The sequence below is a fragment of the Polypterus senegalus genome, chromosome 3 (genome assembly GCF_016835505.1).
Source record: "Polypterus senegalus isolate Bchr_013 chromosome 3, ASM1683550v1, whole genome shotgun sequence".
Classification (NCBI taxonomy): domain Eukaryota; kingdom Metazoa; phylum Chordata; class Cladistia; order Polypteriformes; family Polypteridae; genus Polypterus; species Polypterus senegalus.
Genome location: NC_053156.1, coordinates 264,772,067 through 264,786,063, shown reverse-complemented (window position 1 = coordinate 264,786,063; position 13,997 = coordinate 264,772,067). Strand labels below are relative to the sequence as shown.

Below are 13,997 nucleotides of genomic sequence, written 5' to 3'. Positions count from 1 at the left end.
CAAGGTAATTTTGATTTATAAAGGGTAAACTACATAGAAATGTGCATACACCAGGATTTATTTTCATGCTCCACACAATGTTTTATAAAGGAGGCCCCCGGAACATATCCTGACAGCTATAGGTACAAATCAACAGCCAACCCTGGACAAACAGCCAGTTATCACATGGCAGACTCACAAACCTATAGTTAAATATTATTAAAATATTTTAAGGCAGTCATATACATTTCTCCATATGCATTATGCTGTTCTAATCATGTAATAAATAGCAAAAGAGGCAGCATTGTTAATATTTTAGCTAAGTCCAAGTATAGATTAAGTATTACTGTTACCTAGCATAACTGGAGATCTAAAGTACACAACTAAATCTTAATTTATCTGAATACTTGACAGAAACACATGGAAGGAAGTCATGGCATATGATAAGATTAATTGTTTCTTGGTCAAAATGATGTTTTAAAATACTGTATATATTAAATATTTGGAATGGTGATAATGACAAAGTATGCCCTGTATATGCATATACTGTACCTTTTTTGATTACTAGCTATCCATTCATCTACTCATCCATCTCCTTAATATAATTTTCCAATCCACTTTGCAAAGATTTTTTAAAAAATAAACTAAATGAAAGAGACAAAACTTCAAAACTAATTTTATCAAAGATAAATCCTTGAGAACTTACATTAATCCGCCTATAAATTTTCCATATCTGAAAAGAAACAAAACACTGTAAAGATTTTCCATGTAATAAGTATTAGATGATTTAATAAGACTTCATGAAGACCTAAAAAATTACTATAATCAGAGAAGGTAAAATAAGGAAATAATAAAGTACAAAATTATATCCTGTTTTTTTACATACAAAATGATCAAACTTGGCAAACAGTTACACACAATATTTATTATACTATTAAATATGCAAGAACACCAGAAGAACAAAACGAAAGCTCTAAGAACAGATCTTTAAGTGTGAAATAGCTTGTCAACTTTTAGTAAACTAACGTGCCAAGCCAGCACTGAGTTTTGAACATCCCCATATCAAAGTCATGTCTAAGTAACTAGCTCATTGTATCTACAACACAAATACAGTGGGATGCAAAAGTTTGGGCAACCTTGTTAATAGTCATTATTTTCCTGCATAAATCGTTGGTTGTTACGATAAAAAATGTCAGTTAAATATATCATATAGGAGACACACACAGTGATATTTGAGAAGTGAAATGAAGTTTATTGGATTTACAGAAAGTGTGCAATAATTGTTCAAACAAAATCAGGCAGGTGCATAAATTTGGGCACCGTTGTCATTTTATTGATTCCAAAACTTTTAGAACTAATTATTGGAACTCAAATTGGCTTGGTAAGCTCAGTGATCCCTGACCTACATACACAGGTGAATCCTATAATGAGAAGAGTATTTAAGGGGGTCAATTGTAAGCTCCCCTCCTCCTTTAATTTTCTCTGAAAAGTAGCAACATGGGGGTCACAAAACAACTCTCAAATGACCTGAAGACAAAGATTGTTCACCATCATGGTTTAGGGGAAGGATACAGAAAGCCGTCCCAGAGATTTAAGCTGTCTGTTTCCACAGTTAAGAACATATTGAGGAAATGGAAGACCACAGGCTCAGTTCAAGTTAAGGCTCGAAGTGGCAGACCAAGAAAGATTTAGGATAGACAGAAGCGACGAATGGTGAGAACAGTCAGAGTCAACCCACAGACCAGCACCAAAGACCTACAACATCATCTTGCAGCAGATGGAGTCACTGTGCATCGTTCAACCATTCGCACTTTACACAAGGAGATGCTGTATGCGAGAGTGATGCAGAGGAAGCCTTTTCTCCACCCACAGCACAAACAGAGCCGCTTGAGGTATGTTCAAGCACATTTGGACAAGCCAGCTTCATTTTGGAATAAGGTGCTGTGGACTGATGAAACTAAAATTGAGTTATTTGGGCATAACAAGGGGCGTTATGCATGGAGGAAAAAGAACACAGCATTCCAAGAAAAACACCTGCTACCTACAGTAAAATATGATGGTGGTTCCATCATGCTGTGGGGCTGTGTGGTCAGTGCAGGGACTCGGAATCTTGTCAAAGTTGAGGGACGCATGGATTCCACTCAGTATCAGCAGATTCTGGAGACCAATGTCCAGGAATCAGTGACAAAGCTGAAGCTGCGCCGGAGCTGAACGACCCGAAACATTGCTCAAAATCCACTAAGGCATTCATGCAGAGGAACAAGTACAACGTTCTGGAATGGCCATCTTAGTCCCCAGACCTGAATATAATTGAAAATCTGTGGTGTGAGTTAAAGAGAGCTGTCCATGCTCGGAAGCCATCAAACCTGAATGAACTAGAGATGTTTTGTAAAGAGGAATGGTTCAAAATACCTTCAACCAAAATCCAGACTCTCATTGGAACCTACAGGAAGCGTTTAGAGGCTGTAATTTCTGCAAAAGGCGGATCTACTAAATATTGATTTCATTTCTTTTTTGTGGTGCCCAAATTTATGCACCTGCCTGACTTTGTTTGAACAATTATTGCACACTTTCTGTAAATCCAATAAACTTCATTTCACTTCTCAAATATCACTGTGTGTGTCTCCTATATGATATATTTAACTGACATTTTTTATCGTAACAACCAACGATTTATACAGGAAAATAATGACTATTAACAAGGTTGCCCAAACTTTTGCATCCCACTGTATTTAAATGAAAATTTAAAGATTTCTGCAAAATTTAGAGTTAATCAACTTCTAATTTTTTACATTTTTTTGTTAAATTTAGGATACAAGTTCTATATGTTTGCAGTCCAGTAGGCCATGGCAGGAAACATTACATAATCTGAAGTTTGTTCAGTGTAAAGATAAAACAAAAATACTGTATGTCTTTTACTAAATATTTCAGAAAATATGTATGATTGTAACAGCAATATAAGTTACAAATGTTGTTCTTTTCTTTTTTAAAGGCAGCTCCTTTTGAACTAGTGCATTCCTGTGAGTACCTTGAAAATTTCTCAAGCAGCACACATTGTATGCATATTGAGACATATATTTTTATATATACAACAAAGTGTCACATTTCTAAACCAATCGAAGTCACTCAAAATAAGGGCATTAATCTTGAATGGCAAAGAGCAGTGGTGCACTTGTTAATCTAGTCCAATTGAGAGCAAGCTGATTAAACAACACAAAATAATTCTTAAAAAGAAACCTATTAAACATATGTTTGTCACGTGTGCAGGGAGGACATAGCATGTGCTTAAAACAAAACATAACCTTTTCCAAGAGAAAAACCTTTCTGTAAAATCTGATTATTCAATGGCATTTGACATCAAAGGACTAGTGGTAAAAATGGACAATACATTGTTGCAGATGCAGTGTATGTTCTCTGATATTCATGTATGTCAACAGTGTCAGAGTCGATGTAATGTTGAAAAAATAGGCAGTTTTGTTCATAAAAATAAGAATTGCAAAACATGCATTCGAAGCTTTGTTTGTGTTACACTCCATCAAAAAGATGTCAAAAGAACTGCCATTAATCAAGTTGTTAACATAGAACTACAGAGCATATCATTTTCAGTCCTCAGTACACCCTAAACAGTTAATGTGCAGTAGTGTTGACTCTACTCCAGCAGTACCACAGATGAGGCTGTAGAGCATCCACCTTCTGACTGCACGTCTAAATGAATAACTAAAGTAAGTTAACATTTCTGTCTATTTATAAATGTAGTCTTGTGGGACAGACGTGATTCTCCAATAAGTATACATGTCTGGAGACAACCCTTTAAAGAATGTGTAGTGGACGGTGGCAAAATCCTGCACTGTGAAGGCTACACTCGCACCCAGCTTCTCCAGTTTGTGCATTTTAAACTGCCATCAAGATATTTCAGGGACAGAGCAAAAGATACCAAAAGACTTGACACTGAGAGAAAATAAAATGCTAAAATTGCTGCTATCCATTTAGGAGCTCAGTAACACAAAAGTAACTAAAGCTTATTAGTACAGTGGAACCTCAGTTCACGAACGTCTCGGAACACGTACAAATCAGTTTATGACCAAAAAGTTCGCCAAACTTTTGCATCTGTTCACGACCACACACTCGGTATACGAACAAGCCAGTTTCCCTTTCGGTTTGTGCTGATGATTTCCGCACGTGTTCAGTCTCTCCCTGTGCATTCCCTGTGCAGTGAGCGAGAGAGACACACACCCACAGACATGTGCGCGTGAGAGAGACACACAGACACGCGCGAGAGAGTGACACAGACACACACACACACACACACACACACACACACACACGCGCGCGACATGAGAGACATACACGTGAGAGAGACACACACACACACGCGCAACAGAGACACACACGCGCACGCGATAGAGACACATACACACACACGCGCGACAGAGACACACACACACGTTTGAGTCACAGAGACACACACATGCGTTTGAGCGACAGAGAAACACACACGCCTGTGCGCGAGTGAGAGAGAGACGGCTGGACGCATAAGGCCGAGAAGGCAGTTAAAGAATGCACCGGGCTTGTTTTTAAAAAGACAGATTCGAGCATTGTTTTAACCTCGTATTTAATGAAGACTTTACTAACATGTTATTTACATTTCAAACTTTGCTTTCAGAAATCCTGTCTGTACAAATAACTGGCAAAGAAATCATATTGACTCAAATTTTCTATCGCCTTATTTTTACAATATCCAGATTTTAAAACCTAGCCCCTCAATTAAGTATATGGAAGCTCACTGCCAGTATAGGTCTTTGTTCTGACTAAGACCTGTTTTTAACTGTTTTAATAAACTATATATGTATGTGCTACTTTACAGCTTGACTGTGTTACAGAAACCAACATGGCTTATTTACCAGGTATAGTAATTTTAAAAGTTACAATTACATTTTTAGATCACACTATTTTGTTGTGTGTTTTTTTTAATGCCTTGGTCATTATAAAAGTCATTATAAAAGTTGTCTAATCTAATGATTTCACAAGTGAAAATGTAACTGAAATAGTTGCTTATCACTCATTTATTGCATAACTCATCGCTTTGGCACTGTCATTATTTAGATACAGTTTATGGGCCCAAGATCTATAAAGGAATGAAATAAAAATAAATAAGTTAAAAACAAACTCCAGTTAATTACACAAAAAGATTTTTAAAAAGAATAAATAAGCAAAATCCTACAAAAATAGTTCAGGAAAGCTTAAGATTTACTTGTTATATTCCTTTAAAAGTGAACAACCTTGCTGTAATTTTCTGGGTGAACACACTAAAGGAAGAAATTTGTATATGACAGAATACTTTATTAAGATACGGGTCCAGTTAAATAAAGAAGTTTGTTGAAATGAAAACCTTCACTCTCCATGGCACTCCATGAACTAAGTTGAGTAGCAAAGGTATGAGGTCTCCAAGCTACTGCTGCTGATTTATATTACATTACCTTCATAATTTGTATCCATATACCTTTAGTACTTAATGTGAAGAGCTTTGTACAAAATCTACCTTCATCTGTGCTTGGATTGACTTGTTGAAGAACACGTAACAAAAATGTATCAACTGTCAAGCACCTTACCTATTCCATTCATAATTATAATGCTACAATCATTTGCCAAATAAACTCTGCTTTTGGACAACAAAACTATATATACTACATACTTTTAGCTTCACAATTGCATTGTCTCCTTTGGGAATAACCTCTTTTGACTTGTATTCCATGCAGAATGCTATGTAACCCAGGGGTTACTTGATGATTTTCTTTAAAAACGGCATCATTAGTTATATAACAGTTGTAAATTCAAACCGGTTCTTGAGAACTTACCAGGATTACCATCACAATGAAGACTACCTGAAAAGAAATAAATACCACAGGCATTATTGGAGCCTTACCCAAATATTAATTGTGAATCTATGTAAAACTGTCTAATTCTTTGAATGTGGTTGTGAATCATCTAAATGCATTCAGTGCAGCACACATTTCATATAAACATGATTATCATTAATGGCAAATAGTTAATTTCTTATTCCATGCAATATTTCAGGAATCAGAATGACCAAGACATGTATTGAGAGAGGTAGGATATGTTACTATCAATTTCTGTTTATCACATGTATCCAAAAAAGTCAAGACTTAAATCTCTCTTTCTTGTACATTCAGACCTGCCAATGTTTCAGACTTCTATTAAAAGTTAAAATTAAGAAAAATAAACAACACACACACATTTGATGAACTGAAATGCTCAAGCATAAACAAATATTTTACTTGAATTTTTGGCGATGTGATTTGGGAATTAAGAAATTGGAAACTGCAAAGCTGGCAATTTAATTCACCATCTCTTGCCAACTGTACAACTCTGAGGGAGTATTTTACCCAGGTATTTAAAATGCACTTGTAATTTTGCTATAGCTCTTTACTTCTTTAATACTTTGGAACATTGGCCATTATGGAATGGATCTATAAAAATGTATATATATGTGTGATGGATAGCTCAAATATGTGTAGGTGTCCTGGTCGGGATGGATTCTGATCCCTTATCTAGCTGGGAGGCCAGCTTGAAGGAAGGACAGGGGGATTACTTAAATGACATGTTCCCCCCAAACTACTAGTTGCAGTGAACTGGGAGACAGGCACACTAGTGGATACCCACAGGGCATGCTGGGAGTTATAGTGCCGTAGACCAGCCCTGTTGGGGTCCCTGGGTTCCACCAGGTGGTACTTTTGGGAAATTCACCTAAGTCTTGTACCAAGCCTATGAGACCCCACTTTGGCACGTGCCAATTCAAAATTTAACTTTACAACATAATCTGCTCTTTCCGTTTTTAATTTAGAGTTTAGGCAGATACAGTAGTGTTAAATGGTCAACTGCTATTGGATGTTTTTGTTGCTCCCTCACAAAACTTCAACATGATAGTAAATGTGATTCTCGTACTTCACTTGTGATCTCTTAATTTGCTTGCTACTGATTTTCTACTTTGAAGGCTTGCCTGTTTGGAAGGGAGATTCTAGGCAATAAAATGTGGCCTGAAAAAAGACTGGGGGCAAAAGGACACTAAAAGACTGAGGGAACCATGCAACAGCAGTGTGTCACTTTCTGCCTGATATACAGTACTTTTTCAAAGGAAATTGTTTTTTCTTAGATGGATTGAATTCTGTTTTGGCTGACACACAGTTTGCCCTTCATGGGTGATTTTGGCATTCTGAACAGGGCAGTGTGAATGGCTCCCCATCTAAAGATTTTTTTTTTCCACTTCCACCAAATTTATCAATCCTTAAAATTTCAGGCCTTTTAATGGGGTTATTCAAACAACTGGAGAAATATGACTTTAGGCAGAGCCAATTGGTTCTTGGTTGGGGAAATTTTGCACAAATACTTTGTTTAGTTTTGATAATACATGTATTTTACAAACATTAAGGCAACACATAATAATATTAAGCCTTTTTTAAAGGATAAAGCCTACGAACATACCTTAAAATATTTATAAATCTCCTGAAACTAAAAAAGAATAAAAACTATAATTATAGTTTTAACATTGTTCATGAAATTAACTCATTCAGATCCATTTAACACATAAATGAGATTATAGCACACCAACAAATGCACAGTAATGTTCAAATAAAATCCACACTCCTTTCATTCAAAATAATGATGAAAAAACATGTATAAATACAAAGACTTTTTTGTTTGTTTAAAGCATGTTCTTTTATTGCATTGTTCATTGGCATGTTAATAGGAACCCACCTACTAAAAAGTGACCATCAGACATTTTCATTGGATTTATGCCTACATCTACAATAATGATGTCTCAATAAGACCAGGGCATCTAAAATGCAGCAGGAACCTCAAGAATGTTAACTTAAAACACGTCCATTCCAGTGAACCAAATGGTTCATTCTGTCCCTCAAACATTCAGAGTTAAAAATGATCATTACCTTTGTATAACAGATTCAGCAAACACCATAGATGAATGTGCAAAGCACAAAGAGACAGAACACAGGAAACAGGTTTAATCCCAGACATATAATTCTAAAAGGCTGTCTGCAGATAGATGAACCAAAGAACTAAATGATATTATATCGGCCTGCAAATTGGAAAGCAACTTTTAAATGGAGATTGGGGTAAATAGTAAACAAGACCAAGGCTAAGTAAATCTAGGATGGATGGATGGATCCCTAATCAAACCGTGCCAAACAAGCAGTTCCAAGAGTTTGTCTATTTCGGTTTGTTCAGGTGAGCAATCAAAGGAAGGAATTACTGGAGTAAAACATCTTTTGCAGATAGCATGACTTCATTTTTTTCTTATCAGGCTGTCTGGAAACAGCAATTTCTTAAGAAAAACAGTAAAAATTATAAAAGGATAGTTAGATCTTTACAATCGCTACCCTCATTCTTTCAATGCTAACTTAACACTTAGTAAAATGAGTAACTCATGATTGCTAGCATTATACTGAAGGTTTTCTCCACTGTAGAAAAAAGTGTAATGTGGAGTTTGTTTTCAGAAAAGTCTGTCCTAACTGATTGTTAGGACTGGCAAAATTCTACTGACCTGTTGGTGAAGGGACCAACTAATTTGAGATTTACATCTCATGAGGATTTCTGTACACTGCTTAGATACATTGATAACACAGAATAGCAGAACTTTTATTTCTTGTCATATATTTTGTATTGGGTTCATTCAGTCTTTCTTGTTCCAGAAAGAAAATTACCTAACATCCTTTTATAAAGTCAAAAAAAGTATGCACTTTTATTTAGCCAGATGTTCACTTGCATATTTCATTTGAAAACAAAAAACTGTGTGCATTCATTTTATACACAATAAATATCCCCCTTTGGATAAAAGTCACAACGCTCACTGAGACGTGGCACAGGTAATTGTATTTAAGTGTTTTAGTTAAGTGTCAAATAACAAAGAAAACAGCTTAATCCTCAAGACCATTGTCACCAGCTTTACTGACTGGGAAAATAGTATTATAGGAGCTTAAAAACACAGACAAGTAGATCTAATTATCTATTTTGCATTGAAAGGACTAAATTAAAGAGAGAAAATGTTGCCGATTCTAAAACTGCTTTGGACTTTTCTATATTTTTCCTGAACTTCATTTTTTAAGTATACTTACATTTTATTAACCATTACATTATGGAGTAGATATCTCTAAACTGAGGTCAATACTTGGGGACTTACCATAAGCCATATAGAATCCCACAACCTCTGAAAGAAAAAATCATTATAAGCATAATTAACCATTGACTTAGCTGTGCTACCCATCTAAGATGGGTGGAAATCTAAGTAATCAATGTAGATCTCAGGCTATTCGGCGTTAACATTTGCTGTGCACCATCTATTGCAATGTATTTTGTAATGCTGGCAGTAATGGTGCATCACAAACATTAGCATTGCTTTTACAATTCCAATACCAAATGGTGTATAGCAGAGACACAGCATCCAGATGGAAACATACAGATACACAGATACTTGACATTTTTTTAAAATATGGATAACTGTTAATACATCAAGGAGAGGATAATTAACCTAAAATAAATACTGTACATCAAAACAGTTCAGAAATGAGTTAGTAAAGCATCTATAGTACCTTGAAAAATTATTTAGAGTCTTTAAATATTTCTAAATGATGGATTTCATATGATACCTGAACATCATATTTAAATGAACATGGCAGCTGACAAATCACAACAATAAAACTGAAATCTACTGCTTGCATAACTGTTCTGAAAACATATACGAATGTTTCAGTTAAACCACCACTTCACACAATAAAAGTATTTTGTAGTAAGTACCTAACAGATTGGAATTGTGGATGACAATAATATTCTGCCAATTCCTTTTGCAGGTTTTCCCAAACCAATGAAGGGACTGGTTGGATCTAGATTGTCTTTTAGGCAAATATTTTTCATTTCCTATTCTTTCATTTTGATTATTTTTTTAAATACATTCTATGTTTATATAAAGAAACATGTGTTTGGGTTGTCTCAACAAGACAGGAGATTTCAGTTACTCTTTCCCTTGCAGGACATTTTGGTACACTTTGGGACTTTTAGAACATTTTGAACCTTTAAAACCAGCTCCCCACTTCAGGCCTGTGTATTCCAAAGCCTGCAGGCAGTAGTTGGAGGTTGGCTGCCTGGGGCAAGGCCATATCTGGAGAGGCCTGTGAGGGCCTTGGGCTTCTTGTTGGGTCTTTTAGTATGCCTTACACCCTATTTGTGACCTGAGCACACAACAGCTGTTTCCAATGTAACATGTTTCCCAGTTCCTACTGGTATAAAGCATTCCTAAGGCATGAATGTTGCCAATGCCATTCTTACTTGTAAGAATAGTTTCTAGGCATATGGGCAGTTTTGAATTTGCATTACAGTTTAACGTTCTTACCTTAGGCCAAAAACTATTTTGTTTTCTGTTTTTTTTTTAATTTATTTTAATTACAAGGAAGGATATAATTTAAGTGCTAATGAATGCAGTGCACTCTACTGTAGTTTACTTCCAACTAATGGACCACGTTTCACTTCTGATCCAGATTCACAGTGTTTCCAACATTTCCTAAAAAACTATAGTTTTAATCCATACAGTGTGACAATAATTTCCATGGTGCTCAAGCAAAGGCCACTATATTGTCACACATGACAGCATGGGGTGTGCTTTGTGGATTATGATAAAGGGAAGTGTGGTGGTAAGAATACAGTATACTGTAGGTGTTGCCCTGTCACTTTCCTAGAGCTGACAAACAGCCCTCAGATGACATGTGAAATCCCTTCTACCATGACTTCTCAAGTCCACCCCTTTCACTCCTGCTAGTATTTAGAACAACTACAAACCAGGTGTTCTGCCTTGGACAAGCTTCTGACAGGGACAGAGCTTCAGACTGAGAAGCTTGCCATTAATGTGGCAGCTGTAGCCATTTGTTTTGTGCACTAATGTGGATTTTCTTTTGTCTTCTGTATAGTTTACAATTAAAGTGGTCATCCCACAGGACCCCAGCACTTTACTTGAGCCCTTGGCTTATCTTTAAAAATATATACTCATTACAATATAAACAGCTACTATTACACACATAGGTGAATGTACATATAAAGATTAGACTTCAGTGGTTGATATTAAGGAACACTATATGACGAAAAACTTCTGTCTTCAGCATTTTCCTTTTTAGTAATTTTGCATAAAAATAAAAGATTTGGCAATGACAATTAAAGACTAGCAGTTATTGAATTGCATCCCTAATCAAACCGTGTCAAACAAGCAGTTCCAAGAGTTTGTCTATTTCGGTTTGTTCAGGTTAGCGCTCAAAGGAAGGAATTACTGGAGTGAAACAGCTTTTGCAGATAGCATTACTTTACATTTTTCTTGTAAGGCTGTCTGGAAACAGCATTTTCTTAAGAAAATTCTCAAGACCATTGTCACCAGCTTTACTGACTGGGAAATAGTATTATAGGAGTTTAAAAACACAGACAATTAGATCTAATTATCAACCTCTAAGTGCATTGAAAGGAATAAATTAAGGAGAGAAAATGTAGCCGATTCTAAAACTGTTTTTCCTGAACTTCATTTTTTAAGTATACTTTAATATTATTAACCATTACATTATGGAGTAAATATTTCTAAACTGATGTCAATGGGGACTTACCGTAAGCCATGTAAAATTCCACAGCTTCTGAAAAATAAAATAAACATAAGCACAATTAACCATTTATTACTTGACTAGCTGTGCTAGTGGGTGGAAAGCTAAGTAATCAACGTAGATCTCAGGCTATTCAGTGTTACCATTTGCTGTGCACCATCTATTGTAATGTATTTACAATAGATAATGCTAATGCTGGCAGTAATGGTGGCGCTCCGGTTTCCTCCCACAGTCCAAAGACATGCTGGTTAGGTGGATTGGCAATTCTAAATTGGCCCTAGTGTGTGCTTGGTGTGTGGGTGTGTTTGTGTGTGTCCTGTGGTGGGTTGGCACCGTGCCCAGGATTGGTTCCTGCCTTGTGCCCTGTGTTGGCTGGGATTGGCTCCAGCAGACCCCCGTGACCCTGTGTTCAGATTCAGGGGGTTGAAAAATGGATGGATGGCAGTAATGGTGCATCACAAACATTAGCATTGCTTTTACAAATCCCTTATCAAATGGTGTATAGCAGGGACACAGCTTCCCAGATGGAAACATACAGATACACAGATACTTGTCATTTTCCAAATGTGAATAACTGTTAATACATTTCTTTTATTTTAATTACAAGGAAGGATATAATTTGAGCGCTAACGAATGAAGGGTGCAAGCATTATTCATTATTCAGAAACATTTGAAAACTTTGAAAATTAACTAGTGTAAGGGCCATTTTTAGTAAGCTAATGTTAAATTAATGCAAATATTTGTTTATTTAAGATAAACATGTGAGTTTGTATTGATACATGGAATACATCAATAGATAATGGAAGGTCTAACCTTATCCCCAGTATGTTAACATGTAAATGACACATCCCTGCTACATTGCTATGATTCTGATGTAACAGTAAAATGAGTTGAGACCGTGTTATCAAATAGCAAGGTCTAAGGATATCCAGTTTTCTATATACAGTAATGTATATACTGTATTTATGTACTTAGTCATGTAATATTTTATTAACTTGAAGTCACATAATGAAAATATAGATGCCTGAAACTGAAACAACACAGTTCGAAAAGCATTTCTTTTTGTTTTGTTTGGGCTATGGATTTGTTCTCTTTGTTTATGTGAAGTGTTTTTAACTTTGAATTTCACTAAAACATTTAAAATGATGATACCAGGACTCTGGAGTTTGTTGCATTAGCTCAATACTTTCTATTTTGGTAGCTGTTAAAATTTTATTAAATAAAAAAAGAAATATTATTAAATGAATTAAATTATTAAATGAAATTATCAAATGAACGGCAAAAAATGAAATGTAAGCATTTGAAAAGTTTTAATATGAAGCCATTAAATCTTGTACTGTTAAAAAAAAACTTTAATATTGTTTGAAACAGCCTGCATGACCATGACTTTGAAGATGAATTGCCATCAGCTTTATTTACAAATTAGACAAAAATTGTATAACAACAATTTACAGCTCATTCCAAAACACATTTGGGCTGCTTTACTTATTGAGCATTATAACTAATATCAACCTCACAAGCAACCAAAAGTATGCAAGCTTATTGAACAAATGCAAAAGAGAACTCTAAAACTACTAGTAAAGTGCCTTGGGATGGTGTTCACTGTAGAAAACTGTTACACAATTTTTCATCCATTTACAATACCTTTATTCGATTTAGGATCAAGGGTGTTAATTCTAGGCAGTGATGTTATAAGAAGTGGGTTGCTTTTATTACAAATATACATGGTAAGTGATCATCCTGGGGGAAAAATACCAGAAACAAATATTTAAAAATGAATTAACCACATAAGATAATTACAGTAAGCATGTATCCATCCACTGCGTTTGTTTCCTTCCTTGCGCCCTGTGCTGGCTGTGATTGGCTCCAGCAGACCCCCGTGACCCAGTAGTTAGGATATAGCGGGTTGGATAATGGATGGATGGACATACATACATACATACAGAAGGCATTACATAAATAACCATAACAGTATTATCTCAATATTTCTTTTTCGCCGAACATTATATATGTTTCTGTCTTTATATATATTATGCATGTATACAGTGCCATCCCTGTCTGTCTATCTATCTATCTATCTATCTATCTATCTATCTATCTATCTATCTATCTATCTATCTATCTATCTATCTAGTCGTGCCTTTCACCTCCTTCGCGACTATCACTGCCTACCTGCAGCGTCTGTTCTTAAACAGGCTATAGCGTTTTTTATTTATTTGGACATAAATCACCGACTTTAAAATATATATAATAATTGTGTAATTATGCTAAAAAATGTAATTTATAACCGTTTTACAAATACTTATTTGGCAGACGCCTTTATCCAAAGCGACTTACAATATTTATGATAATTGG

At 35.5% G+C, this 13,997-nt stretch overlaps 1 protein-coding gene across 7 annotated transcripts in view; it reads right to left on the bottom strand.

Moving 5' to 3' along the window:
* Positions 1-13,997, bottom strand: part of LOC120526125 — a 41,342-nt gene that overhangs the window by 25,308 nt on the left and 2,037 nt on the right. For 2 of the 7 annotated variants that reach the window (XM_039749075.1, XM_039749069.1), the window contains exons 2-6: positions 11,649-11,675; positions 9,194-9,220; positions 7,480-7,506; positions 5,835-5,861; positions 686-712 (exon numbers count right to left, since the gene is read on the bottom strand). In XM_039749075.1, coding sequence (XP_039605009.1) covers positions 686-712; positions 5,835-5,861; positions 7,480-7,506; positions 9,194-9,220; positions 11,649-11,675 — 135 coding nt within the window. The remainder of the gene's footprint in view (positions 1-685; positions 713-5,834; positions 5,862-7,479; positions 7,507-9,193; positions 9,221-11,648; positions 11,676-13,997) is intronic. The other 5 variants (XM_039749070.1, XM_039749072.1, XM_039749071.1 and 2 more) reach the window with 5 other exon arrangements.